Source organism: Drosophila arizonae, chromosome 5, assembly GCF_054131065.1.
Source record: "Drosophila arizonae isolate 15081-1271.41 chromosome 5, UAZ_ARI_1.0, whole genome shotgun sequence".
Lineage (NCBI taxonomy): Eukaryota > Metazoa > Arthropoda > Insecta > Diptera > Drosophilidae > Drosophila > Drosophila arizonae.
The window spans coordinates 18,616,230-18,638,360 of NC_142925.1; the positions used below are offsets into that span (position 1 = coordinate 18,616,230).

Sequence of the window (22,131 nt, forward strand, 5' to 3'; positions counted from 1 at the left end):
ACAGACAGACACAACGGACAGACGCTCACACATTCAGCAGCTGTCGTTCGTATGCCAATGAAAGCCCAGGCAGCACAATTGCCTAATAAATATTAAATAACAAGATCGAAATTGATTAAATTTGTGAATTTGCAATGCCCGAAAAGACTTCAATAGGGAGCTGCTTAGCTACTATGGCTGCTAAGAGTTTTTTAAAAAGTTGCCAGTGCTGCTGCCAGTGCCTGCTGCCAGTTGCCTGCTGTCTGCTGCCAATTGTCAGTTTCAGTTGCCGCACAGAAAATTGAGCAGAACGTTGCAAACGAGCGCCTTTTGTTGCACAGTGCTCGGTCGCTGGCCATTTGAGCACACAAATTGAACTCAAGTTTCGCAATGTTTTGCTTTAATTATGCAAATGCCGTTGCCAATTTGCACAGACACGTACTGAAGCTGCTCCAACTCCAACTCCAACTTTTAACTCCATTTCAGTTGCGCCCGTTTGCCGTGCCGGACAGCGCACCACGTACAGTTCGGGCCGCCATGAGACCGTTAAAGTTGCATGCGAAATCGATGCGAATCCCGCGGAGGCAACATACGTCTGGAAATTCAATGCAACGCAGGGCGAGACAGCTGATATACCCGCATCGCTGGTGGCCGTCGACCGCGGCCGCAGTGTGGCCCACTACACGCCCATGGTGGAGAACGTAAGTACGCCCCTCTCACTCACGCCCAGTGCACTGGGGTCACATAAATCACTGCATGGCCGCCTCAGCTCAGCTCCTCGGCTGGGCGTCACATAATTTTCCAAACGAATTGCGGTTTTGAATTTTCAATTAAGGCCGAAAAGGTGTGTCGCCAACGCCGCATTGCATGCATAAATTAAGCCAACGAAATACCATTCCATTGTCACTCATGCCAGGCTTCACACACTCACACACACACGCATGCATACACTACTAACTGTCGACTCTTTTATTTGGGCATTCACAGGACTACGGCACACTCCTGTGCTGGGCCAGCAACGAAATTGGCGATCAAAGCGAGCCCTGCGTGTACACAATAGTGCCAGCAGGTGAGTAACAGCCCAGAGCATACACGGAAAGAAGCCAACCGACGTGCCCGGGCCACCTGCGTGCCGTCCACGTGTTTGTCCCGTTGCTCTCATTTCCGCACAGCGGCTCGCTTACCAAACTGTAGCGTTTAGGGTAGCTCAGGTTATGCGACTATTTCGGCATTCGATTTCTATTTTTCAGTTTCAACTGTTATGCAGCTAGAATGTGGCTTGTTTATGATTTATATTTCTTGTTAGCATTTGTTACAATTTGCTGGCATTTGCTCTTTGGTTTACATGCATAAATCGATATTTTATTTTTGAAAAGTCTTTTAAATAAAATGAAAAATAAATAAATAAATAGAAATTGAAAATAAAATTCTTTGAAATCAAATGGATAAACAAAATGAAAGCAATTGATTTTTTTTCATAACTGAAAAAAAATTAAAATTCTATTCTGTATTTTTGCTCAATTCAAGTGGTAAATTGCTCAAATAGAATTCATAAAAATACTACAAAAATGATACTAAATCCTATAAAAAAAAAACTATATAATGAAATAAATTTAGTAGGGCAAATAAATAATTAATATAAAATAAAAATAAAAATAATATAGTAAAGCATAAAATAAATAATATAAAATAAAAATAATATAAAATGGTAGAAAATATATACAAATAATTATTATAATACATAAAAGACAAAACAATAACAACAAAACTTAAAAAATTATATATATATATATAAATACATATATAAAAGAAAGTTAAGTATATTAAGCAAGTAATATAAATAATAACAAAAATAAGAGCATAAAGCAAATAAAATGCAAAATAATAATAATATTCAATAATATTTAATAAATATTTTTCAAAACTAATTTATTATTCATTCTTTTATTTTTTATTTTAATTCATTAAATTCTAAATTAAATAAAGGATAGTTGTATTCATTATTTATAGCAAAAAATATATTTGAGCAATATTCTATATTGAAATAGATACCAAGCAAATAGAAAATTGAAATATGTTATCAGAATATTTTTCTGTATATTTCTGTTTATTCCGTATGCCTAAATCATGACTGGTTGTTGGTCTTTAAATTATATTTCTATTTGTAAGACGTGGGCATTTCTTCACAAAATGAGCATTCCACTGCACAGGTAGACACAGAGCGTACTTCAAATATGAATAATCTTCAAATAATTATGAATCGTGCCACCAGCTTCAGCCTTCACTCTGGATCTACTAATGAGCATTCGCTTTCATTTCCATAATTACGTTTGTGGCTTCAATGGTTGCACTTTAATAGATTCGTACTAGAATTTACCTGCCATGGCAGAGTATGCGAAGGTTCATAGCTGACGCTCGCTCTGCCACTTTGTGGCCCACTCCAATTGTTGTGTTTGTCTGTGTTTTTGTTTGTGCTTAGTTCGGGTCGCAGGTGTCCCACTGTGCCGATTTGTTGATGGCTTTGGCGCTGCTTGCCACGACTGCTGCTCCTGCTGCTGCTGCTGCTCCTGCTGCTGCTGCTGCTACACTGTGGCTTATTGATTCCAAAGTCACAATTTATGTAGTCTAGTGTAGTAGTTGCCGTTGCAATTGCAGTTGCGTCAATCACGTGCAACTTTGGCAATTTGTTGCATCAGTGCTAAGCTAAGCACTGAATAACAATACGAAGAAATCTAAAAATAAATTGTCTGCTCGAACAGGCGAACCGGATCCATTGTTGAACTGCACGCTGCTCAATCAGACATCGTCCGGCTTTCAAATCGAGTGCGTTGAGGGCTTCGATGGTGGCCTGCCGCAGGACTTTATCATGGAGGTTTACATGAACGGAACGACGCGCTATCCCAAAATTTACAAATCAAAGTGAGTAACGGAAGAGAGAAGAAGAAGAGAGCGAGAGAGAGAGGAAGAGTGAGTCTAAATCACACGCCTTGTGACTTTTGCATTACACAACATGACTCAACGAGGCATGTGCAACGCATAGACACAGGACGCAATCCGTATCCTTGCCAGGCACTGTTCACTTATCGTCTCTCGTTCTTTTTTGGTGCGGCTGCTGCCTGGAACATTCAAATATCGATTTGACGCGCATTACAGGAAGCCCTACTTCGAGGTGAGCGGCCTGCAGCCGGGCATGGGCTACAATGTCTTCCTCATAGCGCACAACAGCAAGGGGCGCAGCAATGCGACTATATTGCAGGTCTACACGCTGAAGGATCCGGAGAAGCAAACGGGTGAGTCAAGGAACATGCATGGGGTTGCCACTGAGTGGTCTGGTGGTTGACGCGGGGCGAGATGGTTGGGCGAATGGGTTTGCAATTTCATGCATGTCCTGATATGTCCTGGCCAGTCGGCAATCGTTGCCTACAAATTAATTGCCGATGCTACAGCTACAACTACAACTACAGAGCTACAGCTACATTTACAGTTACAGTTACTCCTGACACTCACTCACTCACGCATTGACTGACTGTGAGCCAGACGGTTTGATTTGTCTTTTAATTTGCTTTAAGTTCTTTGCTTTCTCTAACATTTCTTTCTTACACTCTGGTTGCATGCTTTCAGTTCAAATAACATTTACCAGATCCTATCAAGCTTTTAAGCCTGCCCATGGCAGTCAACCGACAACAACAACAGCAACAAAAACAAAAACAACAGCTACAGCAACACACAGCACATCAAAGGCAACCACAAGCGATTGCATATGCGACGAGGATGAGTTTATGGGCGTGGGCAAAGGGGCGTACGATGAAGGTAGTGGCTACTTTGAGCTTAAGATCTTCATTTAAACCTTTACAATGCGCTCACACACACACACACGCACACACACACAATTTGATGTTTTGCTTGAGCACATTTTATTATAATTTTTAAAACAATTTCTTTTGCTTTTGACTTTCTAGAATTTTTATTAATTTCTTAATTTGTTTTGACACAAATATCTAAAAAATATTTTGTTTATTAAAATTGCATCACGAATTATTAATTTTAATTTTTGAGTTTTTATATAATTTATTTTAAGTGTTTTTAATTTTTGTTTAAATATTTTTGCTGTATTTCTTATATTTTTTTCCCATATAATTTTGTTGTTTATTTTAATCTTTTTATTTTTCAAGATTTTCTTTAGCATTTAATTTGTTTTTCGTTTTGTTGTTTATCAATTTGATTTCAATAAATTGCATTAAATTTGATTTTCCGTTTCGTATTGTTTGAGTTTTTCAATTTGATGTCTTACTTTGCATACGATTTGAATAAGTTTCTCTTGAAATGTGACTAACGAAGTTCGCACGATAAATCCGGACGCATTTTTGAACAACTGTTTCAGACTTTGGGTTTTCGGGTTTTTAGGTTTTGGCTTTGGGTTTTGGCTTTGGGCTTTGGCTTTGGCTACTAAAAATGCTCGACATGCCGCCGCCGGCTGAGACAAAAATTAGCAACCTTAACACTGAGCGGCTTACAACGGACCACACACGTACTGGACACACACACACACACACACTAACACACACATGCAGCTCATTAAAGCGGCACTAAATTCCAAGCACGTGCAGCAGGAACTGGGGACCGACAACGAAAACAACAACAATGAGTACGGGTCCAGAGACCGGGACCGGGGCTGGGGCCGGAGCCGGAGCCGGGGCCGACAACGGAACGTAGTTAGCAGCTCATAAAACAATGCAAAGAAGAAAACAGCAGCAAAAACGGGGGTAGGCAAGAGAAAGAGATAGAGAGCCGTCGAGTGAGAGGGATAACAAAAAATATGCGAGAATAAAGACAGGCAGAAAAATATGCAATGCATTCTCGTAAAATTATTGTAGCACGCGCTTATCCTGCGAATTTTCTCTTTTCCATTTTTTTCTCTCCGTTTTCTGTTTTCTCTGCTCCAAATGCTGCCCGACCTATGCTCCCACCCACACACACACACCCACACCCCCACCGACTGCTGTCCATGACACGCAGACCTATCGCTGGCCAATGGGCCCCTCATCGAGGACATCCGGCCATTCCTTGGCATACTGGCCGGCATTGTGGGCAGTTTATTTCTGGTGGCACTCATCATCGTGGTGGTGGTGCGGGTGCGCGGCTCGTCGGGACGCGATCGCAATAATTACTCGCATCCGGGCAACGGCGGCAGCAGCAGCACCGCCAACGGCAACGGCAACCTCGGCATTCTCGGCAGCAACAACAATGGCAGCCTGGGCATCGGCACACTGGCGCACAATGGTGGCCAATCAGTGCAGGATATGCATCGCATCGGCCGGGAGACGTGCCACGTGACGAGCAGCCTGGACAGCATTGATAAGAATCCGGACATAATACCGCAAGGTGGGCACATCCTCTAGCATTCAGCTGGCCAGCTCTGTGGCCACTCCTGGACATTGCTACATAGCTCTGATTCGAACTCTCCGACTCCTTTGCAGATGGCCACGACGTGGACGACGAGTGGACAACAAAGGGCCACAATCGTGCCTATGCCACGGCCGCATTGGCCGAGCAGAACGCCGTGATAACCTCCACAACCTACGATCACATCATGCCCACGTATGCCGTGGTCGACAAGAAGACTGGCCCGCCCACAGCCCACGGCCAGTACATACAATATAATACGCTTATACCCGTTGGCAAAATGGGCGCTTATGCCAATCAGCAGCAGCAGCAACAGCAGCAGCAGCAACAACAGCAGCAGCAGCAGCACCAACAGAAGGTGAGTTATGCCCGGCTGAGCCCTAATCCGCACTTAGCCGACAGTCAAACATTTAACCTTTTACAATATGGCCGCGTTGGCAGCCATCTTAATTTATAGCCAGGGTGGCCAGCCGTTGGCCAGGGTGACCAAGGGTGGCCACAGATGTATCCACCTGCCACCTGCCACCTGGCCCAGCGAGCCAGCCCTCCAGCCACTTGCTGCTCGCTGTGGCCGTTCTTACTTTTCGCATATTTCGGGTTAAGTGGTTTTTATGGCCAGCAAGCAGTTTATTATTTAAGCCGCAATTGATGGCCACCTTGTTGTTGCCAGAGAAACGGATCGACAGACACAGCGGCCCAGACAACAAATAGTTGCTGAATAGCCATCAATAAATTCGAGATGAAAGTAATCTTCCCTCTTTTTCTTGTATTCCCCTGGAAGAAAAAAAATTAAAAAAGTATTTTAAAGCAAGAAGTGTGTCTAAGAGTGCTTACTCTGCTGTCAATCCGATTGAAATTGCCATCAAAATAAATCGATAAAATTATATCGATAAATGTTGAGCTGGCTCTCTATAAGAGCTAGAAGAATATACGACTATATATAAAATTATAGTAGATATCTCTATAAACTTTGAGCTCGTTTTACATATGAACTATAAAAATATTTATTGCACGACCATTTCTAATATGGCCAACTGATGCTCTGCATATGAGCTATAAGAATATTCTACTGTATAAAACTATAGCAGATATGTATAAAATTTAAGATTGTACAAATATATATTCCAAGATATTTATTATTCTCTAGATAAAGTTCTGTCAGATGTACAGATACATATATATACATGTTGACAGATATCTAAAAATGCTGAGCTTATTCTATATACTCTATAATAATGCATATATAAAAATCCATGGCATTTGTCATTTTCTAGATTATGTTCGAGCTATACAAATACTCAAGTCTATTATTATGTATATATTTTATTCAATTAGTTATGTCGATTGTGAATATATTAATAATTTTATGATATTCTTCTGCATATGATCTCTAAAACTTGAATTGAATTCTTGTTTCTTAGCTGAAGATGCTTAATTCAGCTAGCTGAATAGATTATAAATATATGCTTAATGAACTGGACTATGCTTTCATCAGTCTATAAAATAAAATTACTTTAGAGTAAGTTATTATAGTCTTAGCTCCCACTCATTTTCCACATTCCATTCAAGTAAAAACCCATCCAAATACTTAATTTTCTTTGTGCTAATCAATCAGCTAGGTAGCCAGGCAAACTGAAATTCTATACCAAAATTCCTTAGCCTATTTACAGAATTAAATTAATTATGTCAGCCTGCCTTGACCTGTGGCCACCTGGTTAGAGGCAGCCAAACACTGAAAATAATCGCACATAATTTTAAAAACCAACAAACGAAAGTCCTAAAAAATCTTTGGCGCCAGCTATGCGATTTCATGGGCAACACCTACAACAAGCAACAGCAATACTAACACATATATATATATATATATTTATATATATACACACTTGTATATGTTTTATCGTTTGGCGAGAATGCAAGCTAAAATCCGCCCAAAACACTCAGCAGACAAAATCGGTGAAGGTCGCGCAGATAAATAGAAAACAACGAGCAATGGGGGCGTGGCAGCAGCCGCAGTTGCTGCAGCAAAACCAACATAATTTGAAAATCATTTAAGTAGAAATTCGCCCCTGTGTATGTGTTTGGGTGTGTGTCTGCCACGCCCACTGGCAACAACAAGGACATGCCCGGCAAGGAAGAGCCTCAGCAGCAGCTGTAGCTGTAGCAATATAAATTTCCCATTTGCGAATTTAATAAAAATAAGTTGCAGGCGGACAAGCGTCCAGACGAGCAAAAGCAGCGCTAAGGAGCAAAGCTGGCAGAGGCTGCGCGCACTTTCTATCTAACTGTGTATGTGTGAGTCTGTGTGTGTGTGTGTTTTTGTTGTTGCTTCTGTTGCCTGAAAACTCAAAATGCAATAAACGGCAAGTGTGCGCCGTGCTCAGCTCGTGGCTGCAGCTGCTAACTGAAAGTGGCTGCTGGTTGCTGGGGTTGGGCGGGAGGTGAAGGGGCGAGGGCAGGACACAGCCCAGACACATTACAAACAGGCGTTTCATGTGAGCATTTCGCCAGGGCAGTGGCAGTGGGCGTGGCTGGCTATGTGCCGTACACACAGCAAGACATAAAACCCAAAGCGCCCTGCCCCTGCCCCGCCTCCTCACCAACACAAAACTGGTTAAGGTGTGAAGAGCAGAGCTCAGAAATTATTTTTCCAAGTTTTAAGACAGATTTCGCTTGCTCAAATGTAATTTGTGAAACAATGCGCCTTGTTGATTCGTAGGCACTGATTGATTGACGGCTATTTAAGCAATTTCAAATTTCTGGCTGAAAGCGTAAAATGAGAGTTGTGAAGTGGAATTAGACAGTGTAAAGAATTATCCAGTCATAGAGCAAAATTGTAAGCCTAATAATTACTATTTTTAATATTATTATTATTTTCATTATATTATTAGAAATAGCTGGTGAAAGGAATTATTCTATAATATGAGCTTTAGTAATTTTTTATAAATTATGAGAAATAGAATTAGACAGTGAATAGACTCTAACAATTTCTTTTAAATTTAATTTAAATTCATAACCGACTCAATGATGAATTTATAAATAATATTGTTTAGGATATAACAATTTAAAGAGAGTTATTGCAAAGAAGACATATTATAAAACTGAAGACAATTTTTGGATATACAGACAAAAGCGAAGAGTAGGAGCTCAGGAAAATATTATAAATTTATTTGAGCTTTACCTATGTATGAATGTATGTGTATGTGTGCACCATGAGTGAAATATAGTTGAAGTATAGCTCACAAATAACTGTTGGACGTTTCTCAATATCTGCAAATAAGTGTTTTCCGTTCACACTCTGAGAAATAAGTCAGAGAGCAACCCATTGCATCGGTTCCTTATGTAGCTCATCGGCTAGCGATCGTTTGGTCCCGATTACTAGAGTCAAATGAATATGTATTGCTATGCACATCAATATATGTGTATGTGAATGAGAATGAGAAGACTTTTGACTTTTTGAGCTAGTCGCACTTGCTAAATCTCGTGGTACGAAATTTGATCGTATCTCTCTAAAAACGAAGCTCATAAAGAGAGCGTCCCACGAATAGTTGAACTAAAGGCGATCAATGGAATGCAAAAAAATAATAGAGCAGAAGTCTTATGTGCAAGAGCGAGTGAATATGAATTTGTCTGTTGATTTCCCGAGCAGAGCATAAAGAATGAAACAGTTAACATTTAATCGGAACATTTACTTCGATATGAAGCCAAATTTAAGAAAGCTTATTAGACGAAAAAACTTTAATTTTTTTTTTTTTTTAACAATATCCATATTATTATTCGAAAAATAAAAATTAATAAATAAATATATATTTACAATTAAAAATTACCTGCAAAATATAAGATAATATAACACACACACCATAAAATACAAATTTCAACTGCTCATTATTTCAGTTTTCAATGTCTTATTAAATATAAAACATAATATTTTTGTATTCATTCATTATGAATCTTCATTCCTATGAATATTTATGAATTATACTACCACACCCACTATTTAATCCACTTGCTATCTCGGCTGCTTTCACATAACTTCAAATTTATATACAATATTTTATAAGATGCTATAATCTTATCATTAAGTCTTGAAGTCAATTATTTAAACAAACAGCTAATCAAACGCCTTTGAATACCCCTGCGCTTTGTGAGAGCCCCAAAAGAGCTCAATTGATAAAATGTATAAATATAGTTGATTTTAATCAAATTACACTTTGAACAGCTCACTAGCCTCTGGGGCTTTACGCTCCACGCTTGAACAGAGCTCAGGTCTTGCTTAGCTTCGCTGTGGCCAAACTTCACACTCGACAATTATGCAACTGGCGGGCAAATTGAAAGTGATTGACTCAGCATATTGAAAGTTTCCACTCACTCACTCTCACTCTCTCTATCTCTATCTGTCTCCCTCTATTGCAGACTGAGCTCAGCTATAGCGAGCTGGCTGGTGCCCCACTGGTGGGCAATGCCGTTGGCGTTGGCGGCGTCCAGCGCCTGACGCCCTATTGCAGCGCCACCTTGGGACGGCCGAGGCAGACGGACCTGAAGCGAGCCGAGCCGAACATCTACTCGCAGGTAAATGTTATGATGGATGATGAAATTTTGGCGGACTTGCAGGCGGCCACGGCGTCGGGCAGCAGCTACGTGGCTGGCGCTGTGGTCGATAATGTGGGCGGGACTGGCGGGCTCTACATGCAGGGCTATGCGACGCGTGTCTGAAGGGAGTCTAAAATGTTTTATTTTTAATTTTATTTGTATTTCTTTGCTCGGTTCGTAGTGCTGTTTAGTTGAATTGCATTGTTAATTTCATTTTGTTGTTGTGCTATGATTTATGCTTTAATAAATTCGAAAACATTTGGTTTGATTTTTCTTCTTCCTTCTTTGGTTTTTGCTATGGCATCTACGTGATGTGCTGCCCTTTATTTATGACTGCCTCAGCTTGCCACACATAACTCATTACAAGCTGCCACAAGATTTTTAATTACTTCTCTCCAGAGCTGAGCCAAAATCAATTACAGCCAACGCATTCAGACATCCCCTGCACAGCTGGCAAATCAATAAACTGACAGCTGGCTCCGAAAACTATGCAATGCATTGCACACAAATATTTGTCTTCCATTGACAGCAAAAAGGGGAAAAAAAAGTAGCAGCAGCAGCAGCAGAGGAAAAGGAAGAAATGAGCTCAGCATTACGCATACGCCGGGTAGCACTAACAGAATGTATTGAAGACAATTTGATGCAGCTGCAATATGATTTGATAACATCTGTGTGTGTGTGTGTGTGTGTGTGAGTGCGAAACTGAATCAAGCACTATTGCTGCTGTTCGCACTGCATATGCATTTGCCATCCAACGGGACGTATACGTAATACGCAAATAAATCCAGTTAGAGAACATTGAAATACACTTACGAATATCCAAGGAACTCGACATAAGTGAACTATAATTAGATTGAAATTATTTAGTTGAATCTAAAAATGATTTGCTCAGCCTGAGTTATGAAAACGCAAATCTAAAATCTGCTGCACGTTAGCTGAAAACACTTTCAAGAGCAAATCAAGAATTCCGACCGATTTCACTGGAAACACAGAATTTTCTGTGTTGCTTTGAGGTCAGTGTGCGGGAGTCCTTCCACCTGGACTGCTGCACTTCCAGTTCCATGTCAGTTTGCAGTGCAGGCTTATGCAGCTCCTGCTGCACCTGCTCCTGCTCCTGCCAGGTTTGGTTCTTTGTCCAACGGCTGGCTTTGATTTCAACAATTATTGTAATGACTTGAGTTATGTGCATGTTCTCTGTTCGCTCTGGCATTCGTAGTTGTTGGCGAATGGATGTTTTTGGTCAGCTCTTAAAATGCACTTAAGCTGCAGTTTGTCTGTCGGTGTGCGAGCATTTGCAAACAACTTTTATGGGAAACAACAACAGCAATAACACCCAGAAGTGGAGGAACTGGAGCGGGCAAGCACATTGAATGGCAGCAGCAAGGGAGCAGTCGAGGCCAAACCATTCACCTAATGACATTGTATGGCTTTATTGTCATTTATCGAAAAGTTGTACACAGCACTCTCTCTCTCACTCACTCACTCACTCTCCCCTCTCCTTCTCTTCAGCCATACACACTGGCCAGCAGGCAAAATGTTTGCTGTTGATTTTAGTTCTTTGTTTTATTTTCATGGCAATTATTTTAATTCGATTATATACGTATGTACTTTGTCCAGCTTCAGCAACAGCCGCTCTTCCTCTTGCGCTCATTGCTGTTGTTGTTGTTGTAATTGGTATTTGTTTTAAAAGTTTTCCAACTGCGCTTTGCGGCAGAGTTTTACAATGGGTGTTTGGGTCCATTGGGGCTTCGACTAGTTGGCAGAGTGTTGACAAAAACAAATAATTTAATCAGCTTTTGACTTCAAATTGAACCCAAGCAATATTTATGGCAGCCCAATTGCATTTTAATTCTTTAGTTGCGTATGTGTGTGTGTGTGTGTGTGTGTGTGTGTGTGATGCACAAATGCAATTAGAAACACAAACTTTGCCCGGTCCTAATGCAGTTTCTAATCTTGTTTATGAAATATATTTTTATTGGCATAAACTATTTAAACGGCAATTTCTTTGACTTGGCCTTTAAATTATTGCAATGAATTATAGCTTAGCCCCGACTGTTTCAGGCAAAAACTATCGCATATTCGATATATAGAAGGAATACTCTGCTTTTAGCAAAAACAATTAAATAAATTTTATCTGCAGCTATTATTTCCAACTAAGAATGATTTTTTCTTTCTTTAATCCACGAAATCTTTTGCTGTGATCATGATCTATGCCAAGCAATGAGAATTTATTTTACGCTGAAATTAGTTTCATTAGAAGCACGTCGAGTGCATAAATTCTGACCACACTTTAGTGCACGAGCACCAACACATTCGCACGTGGATAAGCGTTAATATGCCACGCACAAACATTTGGCCAACTAACACTCGCACTAACACACTAACACTAACACGCGCGTAATTCCGCCTTGAGGAGGATCCAGTTGGTGGGCGGGGCGCAGCGCGCGTTTTGGCTAAATAAACGCCAAGCGCAGCATTATTAACTAGAAACAACAATAACAAATACCAACATCAACAACAATCAAAATAGCAAAACACAAGAGCCAAACGCTTGCAAATGCGGTGCCTCCACCCCCCCCCCCCCCCCCCCCCCCCCCCCCCCCTCCGCAACAACCAACACTCTCTGTGGTAAGAGGCAGCCACACCTAGGTACACAACGCACCGCCAGCCTCTCGTATTCCTATGCATATAAATAGGCAGAGAACACGCACGTGTTGATTTGAGTGTGTAAGCCAGCCAAAATAGCCAACGAGGGCTACTCCAACAATTTAAAAAATATTAATTCATAAATTATTTATAATATTCATAATTAAAAAAAAAAATTGAAATTATTCCGTAAGCTTCACATTAAATATAATTTTTCAATATTAAATTATTTAAAAAAAAAAAAACTAAAAAAAAATAAAATTTCGAGAGAAAAAATTATTTAATTAAAAATAAAATATCTCTATTATTAATAAAAAAAAATATATATATTTTTTATAAATAATAATATCTTTATTATAAATAATTTGTTCACAATTATATGTTTGTTTTTAATATAATCTCAAATATTATTATATTTACTTTATTTACTTGAAATTATATATTTATAATTGGTTTAAAAATATTTATGTATTAAATTAATTTTTTATTCTTAATTTCATTTATATAACACAATTAAAACAAAATTGTTAATTAATTAAAAAATTATATATGATAAAAAATTATATATTTTTTATGTAAATGTCTATTGAGATTATACGTATAAAACATATAACTTATTAAAAAATAGAATATATATTCAAAATAAAATGAAGGCCAACGACAGTGAGTTCTTTTTTAATTACAAAATTCTAATTTAAATAAAATCATATATATTTTTTTGAAAATAATTCATTTTAATTAAATCTTTCTTGCCTAGCAAAATATTAGAAATAATTTTGTATGGTGGTTCAGTTGAGTTTTACTCCGTATAAATACCATTTTTTGAATATTTTTCTAATTTAATAATAAATTATATCTTTGATTTAAAATAGTTACTAAAATTATGTGAAATAAATTTTTGGTTCATAGAATAAACATTTTAAATTATTTCTGCAACACAAACAAGTTTCAGTTGTTTTATATATTTGCTATATTATAATGTAGTGCCCATCCATCTAACTTGCGACGTAAAACAGCAGAGCGAATAGTAAGCAGCTGCGCTATATCACAAAACAAATACAAAACCACGAGCTCGCGCTGAAATTGTTGCATATAAATCATTACATTTTCCACATTTCTCTCTCTCTTTCTCTCTCTCTCTCTCTCTCCCTTACACTCTTGTTTGTTGTCATTTCTCTATGGCCGTTCACACGCGCGCACACATATATATAGATCGATCTGGCACATCACCCCATGTACTCAACGAGTCCCATGTTTGGAACGAACAGCACCATCACCGGTGTCACCATGTCGCATCCATCACAATTGGCCACCTTCTCGCCCACGCCGCCGCCGCCCATATTTGCGCACAGCGTGGTAGCCACGGGAGATGGGCTGCTGCAGCCGGTGACGTGCATGGGACTGGTGGCCACATCCTCGACAGCCGCGCCCGGCAATGGGCCCGTCGTTCAGCAGCATCAGCAGCTCCAGCAGCAGCAGCAGCAGCAGGCAGCGGCCAACGGCGCTGGCGGAAACGGAAGCATCGTTGGCGTCGGCGTCGGCGTCGGCGTCGGCATGAGCCTTTATGGCAGCGATGTGGTAAGTGTCTGTTTGATGTACTTCTAGTCCCGGCTGGGCAGCTACTGGGCAGCGACTTCTGGCTGCTTGTTGATAGCAGCCAGTTGAGGAAGTCGCTTAATGTCCAAAACGTTGAAAGCATCAATATGCAAAGTGAGTTTTCTTTTTTTTCGCTTGGAGTGAGGGTGGTGAGCTGCGGCTGGGGGCGTGTAGATGGTTGGAGTAAACATTTATCTTGGGCACACCCGGTCGCCATGCCCCGAAAATCTTTTGTTCCCTTTCATAAATTGAAGCCACTGGGGCAGAAAATGGATTTTTGCGGTTGGTCTGATAACTGCTCAAGGGATTGCTAAGTAATATGCGCCGACCCACCAACCCACCAACCCACCAATCCACCCACCCGACGAGCCACGAGCCATCAGCCACCCAGCCAACCTGCGTGCGGAGCTCAAGAAGATAAACAAAACAGCCACAAGATGAACAACCAAATGGGTTGTTTGTTAATTAGGCTACTTTAGCATGAATTTACTTCTGCTCTTTTATGTTAATAATATTACCATATACGGATTATAATCTGGTTTAGAGTCCGTTTCTGGGAAGCTTTCTTTTATCAAACTGATATGTTAATGAATGAAATATGAATTGTTGTATTATGATATTACGATATGATGAATTAGTCATACTATATGAAGATAGATTAGTTGTTTGTATCTTAAAGATACAACTAGCTTTATAGATCACACTTATCTTATTCTATAAAATATCAACATATGCGACGTAGCCATCTAAATACCCCCAAAGTACCCTCGACAGACCAACTTTTTTTTTATGTAAAATATAGTATTTGAAATGTTGATGATAATAATCATTTTATTTGGTTCAAATAGATTTGTCGACAGCCCTTTCTGCATATAATATCTCTCCCATAACCGTCTGTGTCAAAAGATATAGAGCTGCCAGATGGATCCATTGAACCATAAATTAAAGAAAAGCATATTTACAAATGAGCTCCTATAATATCATTTATCAGCTCTTTCATAGATCCCTAATCATTCGAATCTGTTTTCGTATCCCAAGTTTGGCTACTCTTTTAAACTTTTTACTAAACTTAGCAAAACTTGTATTAGTTAAGTATGAGTTTTCTTAAGCACATGCTGATGAAGTTTTCCTGCAAAAGCCCCAGATAGTCGTTCATTCTTCTCCATATTGTTCCCATATGATTGGAAGGTGACTTTATTTTAAAAACTTAAAAACAAGTTTAACCATTCCTAAAAAAAATAGTTTTTTTCTTCCTGCCAAGTTTCAGCTTGACAACATGAACTATTTTTTCACCGTTTTGCTTTTAGCGAACCTCTTGATCCCTGGCTGCTTAAATTTTAAGCCCGAATTCAACGGCAAAAGTTCAAAGCGGTAAATGACCTCAGAGCGTGCATAAAAATGACAGCCGCAGTAAAAGTAGTGCAAAAAGAGAATGATGTGCTATCCCATTCGCTCCCTCTCTCTCTCTCTCTCTCTGTCACTCTTATTGTCTATGTCATTTGCTCTATAAATATGCCATTATATGTACACTTGGCGACGCGCATTGCGTTCGTCCTGGCGAGCGCTGCAGGCGCAGGCATAGCCGCCATTGCATTGTCCCGGCAGCTTGCTGCTTGCTGCAATTCACAGCACATGAACTTCGTATATATTTCGCTCTCGGCTGTCCTCTTCTCTTCTCTTCCTTTTTTTTTGCAACTGTTTCACGCCAAAGGACACTGCGGTGTGGCAACTTTTGACTCTAATGATTGCAATTATTATGGTCCGCAAAAAAAAGGACAGCAACAGCAACGGAATTTACAATGTACATTTTTTTCCATTCCTTGAGCGCTGAGTGAGTTGTTGTTCTCTCTGTCCCTCTCTCTCTCTCTGGGTCCCGAGAGTTTTTGAAAAATGCAAGGCAAAAGGCAGCGAAGCGCGCAAAAGCCAACCGAAAACACAGCACCAAATCCAGTACGACAGCCAGGACATGGGGCTTGGACTGAAACGGCTGGACTGGCTCTGGCTCTGGCTCTGGCGCTCTGCATGTGACTGTTGCGGTGTTGCCTGGGGAGCTGGCGACCAGCAAATGGTTAGATTTAGCGCAGCGGTACACTGAACGAAACCAAATAACACGCATACGCCCAGTTACCCAAGCGCGCCAGGCACTTTACAGGCAGTCGTCCGGAGGGCGGGGCGGGGGGGTAAATGTGAATTCGTAATAGCTGCGGGTACTCAAATAATGCGCGCCTCGTTAATTTTAAAGCATCGCTCTTAACGTGTATTTGTATGTGTGTGTGTGTGAGTGTAATTGTGTGTTTTCGGCCGTGGCTCGATTCTTTCTGCTTTTTGTTTTCCTTTCTTTTACTTTTATTGCTCCTTGTTTGCCTTTGACGCAATGGTAATCTATGGATTAGTCATTGCACAAACATAAACATAATACTAAATAGCCGGCTATGAAATGTTGATTTTCCCGATATTATTTAATCATCAAATGGAAAATTGTTATTGCCAATGAAATGCCGAGCTGCATATTAATAAAGGTTTCACTCTTCATTTACGCTCCACCCACAGGCCAAGCCGCAGCACTTGAAGACCGTGCCGGAGGAGCTGCACCACCAGCTGAACGGCGACGAGATGCTCATTAGCCAGGATCGCAATCATGGCACGGGTACACGATTTTGACGCTGAGTGCTGATAGCCGAGCAGCAGTCGATGATCTAAGCCGACCACAAATCAAATCAAATCAACTCGAATCGAATCGAATCGAATCGAACCTGGGCGAGAAGTTAGTAAAGGATGAAATTGACTATAAGTTATGTGATGTGCGCTGGATGAATTGAGATAGAAAACTGAATTCAAGCTGCCAGCAAAGCATTTAGCGTGGAGGTTGACATTGAATACTGAGCGATTGGGTAGCACTTTTTAATGCATCAAAGGGAGACGACGACGAAAATGCGCCAAATAATGTAAAATAACAAACAACAAAAATATAACAATAAATATGCATGTAAAATGTTAAGAAAAAAGAAAGGGAAAATTCTTAAAAAAAAAAATAAAAAAAAAAGGAAAAGAAAATGAAAATGAATCCATTAGACTTAAGCGCCCGTGTATAAATCGAATACTAAACCTTAGAGCTCGAAATAAATATATAAATATATACATGAAAATCAACTTAGATGTACGATGTGAACACTGAATTGTTAATATATTTTTAAACAACAGCTTTAAGCGCCAAAATCTAGACAACTTTTAGCTAAAGTTAAATGAATTCATGATTGTTGTTAATTTATGTTGAAGAGGAAGCGAAGAGCTGCCCGGAAATGAAATGAAAATAAATAAATTTAGCTTGTTCTTAAGACACAAATACACACTACACACACACACACATACAAGCAACACATATATAAATCAAATTCATCTAGTTTTAAGGCCCATTTAGCATAGCAGCAAATGTAATTAATGACAATTTGTTTACATACTCGTCAAACGTCAGGCAGGAGGAGAAGGAGGAGGAGGAGGCATAAAGAATTTAAAAGCAAGCTACATTTAAGTGAACTTAATAATAAATGGTTAACTTAACAGAAATTCATTCAATTTAGCAACGCAACGTTTGCATTTTATACGTAAAAAGAAAATAAGAGAAAACAAAAAACACAAAAAAAAAAAGAAGAAGAAAAAGCCAATCTTGGTATCAAAAACGAAAACATTTAACACTCAACTCTAACTCATAAATAAATGAAATTAAAAAAGAAAAAAAAAAACACACTCACTAACAATAACTGAGAATTAACTAATTAATTAACATACTTAAATCGTAAGCAACTGCATGTAAAATATTTAACTGACGAACGTGTATTTAGCATTAAGTTTAACATTTATAAAATAAAACATAGTTAATAAATTAAATTAAATAAAATGTATTTAAAACAAAGACGGAGTCCCCACTCAAAGAAATTCATTTTGCACCTTGCAACATTTTGTGGCATGGGGTTCATTGACCTGCTGCCGCTGCCGGAAGGCAAACAGTTTTGACGGGGGCGGGGCGGACAGCATCAGCAGAACGCTGCAATTGGAGGTAGCCAAACATTTTCGCAGCAGTGGGCGGCGACAAACAGTGGGGCGTGGCAGCGCCGCAACGCTCATTGGGTGTGTCGTGTGCCGTGTAGCAAATGCCAAATATTGACAGGGCGCGTGCACAAACACACGGAAACGGAAGTCAAGCCGGGCGACACGACCACAACAGCCAACAACGACAGCAACGACAACAATGAGAACAAGTAGAACGACAACGGCAACGGCAACAACGTTGTCGATACATCGTTCAAAAATTGTCAGCCATGTAAATTTTGTATGCGAAAGCACTTAACACCATTTTCGCTTAAGCAGTGCAAACAGCCAGGAACTCAACTAAACAGCGGCGCATAATGATAGTGAAGGCAGCCTGCAGGTGGACACTCAGCAGTCACTCCCAGCCGCCAGCCCACTCTGCCAGCCGAGCCCGGGCCAGATCATAGACAATCAATTATGACTGGGCCTACATGGAAAGCAAATTATGCAAATTTTGACCGCAACGTCGATGACTTGTAAATTTTGACGGCGCAGCTGTGTAGATGTGAAGATATGCCAAAAGGTAAGCTAAACACACACACACACACACATAGAGAGAGATTCACACTGGCAAAGAGATTGGATAGATGCAAATATTTGGCACACTGTGAATACCTGTACATTACGGCTCAAGGAGCAGCAGGTAGCGGCATCAAATTAATTTTGGCCACATGTCAAACGGCAAAGCCACACCCGCCCATGGGCAGATAACCAAAACCCAATCCCAATCCCAAACCCAAACCCGAACACGACCAAAGTAGACTCTAACACGGCAAATGGAAATCAATTAATCAAAATTCGCTACATAAATTATAAATTAAAACGCTGTTTAGGCTCCTGCTGCGTCTGCTCACTGCTGTTCTTGTTGTTGCTGTTGTTGTTGTTTTAATTGTTGTCTGGCAGCCGCCCCAAGGGTCATCAATCAAGCGGCAATTAAACGAGCCAAAAGTTGAATTCAACTTTTTTCTCTGTCTTTCATAGCAAACACAGATGAGTATTCATTCAAATAAAATAAAAATAAATAAATAGCATGAAATAAAGAAAATAATAAATAGAAAACTTTTAAATTGTTTTACAAACAACAAAAATTTTAAATGCATTGCCTGACGAATTTTATTTAGATTTTATGACCTAGCCCCACTCACACGGAAAGTGAAAAAGAATTGCAGTATGTGCATACATATGTGCGTATACATATAAATATATATGTATATGCATATACATGTATATGTGTATGCGTAAGCTGAACTGAAGCTGATATGCATGCCATTTGGATAGCAAGAGTCTTTGTATCTCATATGGCAATGGGTAAATTCCAGAGAATTTACCTCTGTAGCTTTCACAATTCATTTCTAATAAAAGTGCAAAAAATCAAATATTCGTAGGCAAATATATATGAAAATGTATTATTTTTGCGTCATTAATTAAATAAAAATTGCGTGTACTCTATAAAAATGAAATGCATATAGGGAACAAATATAAGTAAATAGCTATTACATATACATATATAATTAACAATTGCACTACAGATAAACTTTTTTTTTTTAATAATAATTTATTAATATATATATTATTTTAAAAAGTTAATAATCTAATCTATATATATTTATATAAAAAATATCAGGGATCGTAGCGATTATAACTTTTATAGCAAAAAATTAAAAAAATACGAATTATTTTTTGAGTAATTTAATGTTATAATTTGATTTTTATATGAAAATTAATCTGTAATAATCATTTTTCTTTAATAAAAGTGTATCCTTTTATTGATTTGCCGTAAAAAATAACTTATGTGTAATATTAGGGCAAAAAGCTGCTCTGGCGCTTCCTCAATAAAACAAAAAAATTGTGTAATTTCCTCTCCCTTCTTGGGGCTTCTTCTGAGCCTGAATTATGTTATATTCATAACTCTTATTTGCGGTCCCTGTAAATTATTCTTTTATATATCATATATTATTCCTTGAATAGAGCTATAAAAAATTTAATTTATATAGGAAAAAATATGTTAAATTATTATATTAATTCTTATTCAATATAAAAATTTAATAAAAAAAAAATGTATATTTAAATATATTATATATTTATAGATCATAAAAGTTTGTGTTTAAATAGCTATGCTTCCGTTTGTTTCCATTAGCATTTCTTAATAAAATAATGCGCTTTGGGTCTCTCCGATTATTGCTTAGGGAGGATGAAACAAGTTCGATCAGCTATCTTCATATTTGATATGCCCACATTTGAAATTAATTTATTTCAATTTCTATACATATCAGGTATTAAAAAGAAAAAAAAAGAAAAAGAAAGAAGTTGCATAGTTTCTCTCCATATTTACTAAACTCTCTTCTGCTGAAGACACTTGCGAGCAGACATCTCGTAATAAAATAAGGCAATATCCAGTGCGCACTCAATTCTCAATGTTTACCGAGTATAGGCAACATTTTACGAGCAAAGCTGTTGAGAATAAAATGCAGTCCTCGCCGCTGAATGACAAACCCACTCAGCAGATATGAGAGCGACACTCTCTGAAGACGGAGCTGCTGCCCGTGCTGCACTGGCGCTGGCACAAGTGCATTTAGGACTTTAACGACAGCCATTCGGAGCAGTCCAACTTGATTTTTATTAGTCGAATTTGTCTGTCTAGCGTGCGCTCTCTCTCTCTCTCTCTCTCTCTCTCTCTATCTATTTTATCTCTTTCGCTCTGCATCTAACGATGATAAATGGCAAACCGAGTTCGTTTACAATTTGTAATTGGTTGAAGCGCCAGCATTGGTAAAGTTTTCATGTATTTATGCAACATTTGCTTTTAATTGATTGTTAAAAATGACAAACGACTTTTGGCTCTGTTGCGCGCACTTCGTGTGATTTATGCGCCGTTCGAGCTAATAAAACGGCTTCAAAGTGTGCGGAAATTAAATAAACGCCATGCAATTAAGTTCTTTTTTTTAACGCAATGTTTTCTTTCTTTTTATTTTTTATTTTTTTGGCACTCGCACACTTAAGCCGACATTAATGCGACTCTGCGCCACTCTTCTCTGTCTGTGCATAGCTCCCACTCTCTCGCCCTCTCTCTCACACCCAAGTCGTCTCTGCTGCTGTCCCTGTCCAGTCCTGTCTGTCAGCCATTTTGTTCAGCGCACTGCAGCTGCCTGATTTATAAGCCGACACTTGCAACGTCGTGCGCGCTGACCACTGAAATTTTCTTACCACTGATTTATTTACATTTAAGCAATTTCATCGCCGCGGCCATCGGGACACGAGGACAGCGCCGGGTATACCCGGAAATGCACAGCATTGCAACCGGAAATTGGCAAGCAGTTGAGCAAAAGGGCACATTGTCCTCTCTCTCTCTCTCTCTCTCTCTCTCTCTCTCTCTCTCTCTCTCTCTCTGTCGCTGTCTCTGTCTCCGCCTCACTTCTGTTGGCAGCAGAAAAGATTAATGCCTCCGCTTTTATTGTTCGGCCAGTTTGGTCACTCGCTGGCCGTTTTGTACAATTTATTGTAAATAAAAATGACACAGCCACGAGACAAACAAACGAAGGAATGAAATAAACATACATACACACATACACATATAAAGCAATAAGAAACGAGTGTAGCTACAGTGCTCAGCCTTGAGGCATTAAGCAGGAAACTTTTCTTGATTAAAAAATGTCTCAGCTAGGCACTTTTAATTATATATTTATTTATATACTTATTTTCTATTATATTTATACTTAATTATCTCCAAATTACACCTGTTACTACAAGTCAAGTCAAGTAATTGATTTTAGTGCAGAATTAAGCGAATATATATAATACTAATATATATAATACTAATACTATAATACTAATAAT

At 39.1% G+C, this 22,131-nt stretch overlaps 1 protein-coding gene across 6 annotated transcripts in view; it reads left to right on the plus strand.

Moving 5' to 3' along the window:
- The window catches only part of side-VIII (sidestep VIII), an 89,219-nt gene extending 71,268 nt beyond the window's left edge, over nucleotides 1-17,951 (plus strand). For 2 of the 6 annotated variants that reach the window (XM_089469368.1, XM_089469369.1), the window contains 10 exons: nucleotides 466-680; nucleotides 967-1,048; nucleotides 2,739-2,898; nucleotides 3,133-3,269; nucleotides 3,601-3,789; nucleotides 4,996-5,361; nucleotides 5,457-5,740; nucleotides 9,793-9,948; nucleotides 13,828-14,193; nucleotides 16,762-17,951. In XM_089469368.1, coding sequence (XP_089325494.1) covers nucleotides 466-680; nucleotides 967-1,048; nucleotides 2,739-2,898; nucleotides 3,133-3,269; nucleotides 3,601-3,789; nucleotides 4,996-5,361; nucleotides 5,457-5,740; nucleotides 9,793-9,948; nucleotides 13,828-14,193; nucleotides 16,762-16,872 — 2,066 coding nt within the window. In that variant the 3' untranslated portion in view covers nucleotides 16,873-17,951. Of the gene's footprint in view, nucleotides 1-465; nucleotides 681-966; nucleotides 1,049-2,738; nucleotides 2,899-3,132; nucleotides 3,270-3,600; nucleotides 3,790-4,995; nucleotides 5,362-5,456; nucleotides 5,741-9,792; nucleotides 10,087-13,827; nucleotides 14,194-16,761 lie in introns of all 6 variants that reach the window. The other 4 variants (XM_089469370.1, XM_089469371.1, XM_089469373.1 and 1 more) reach the window with 3 other exon arrangements.
- Nucleotides 17,952-22,131: the final 4,180 nt, after the last annotated feature.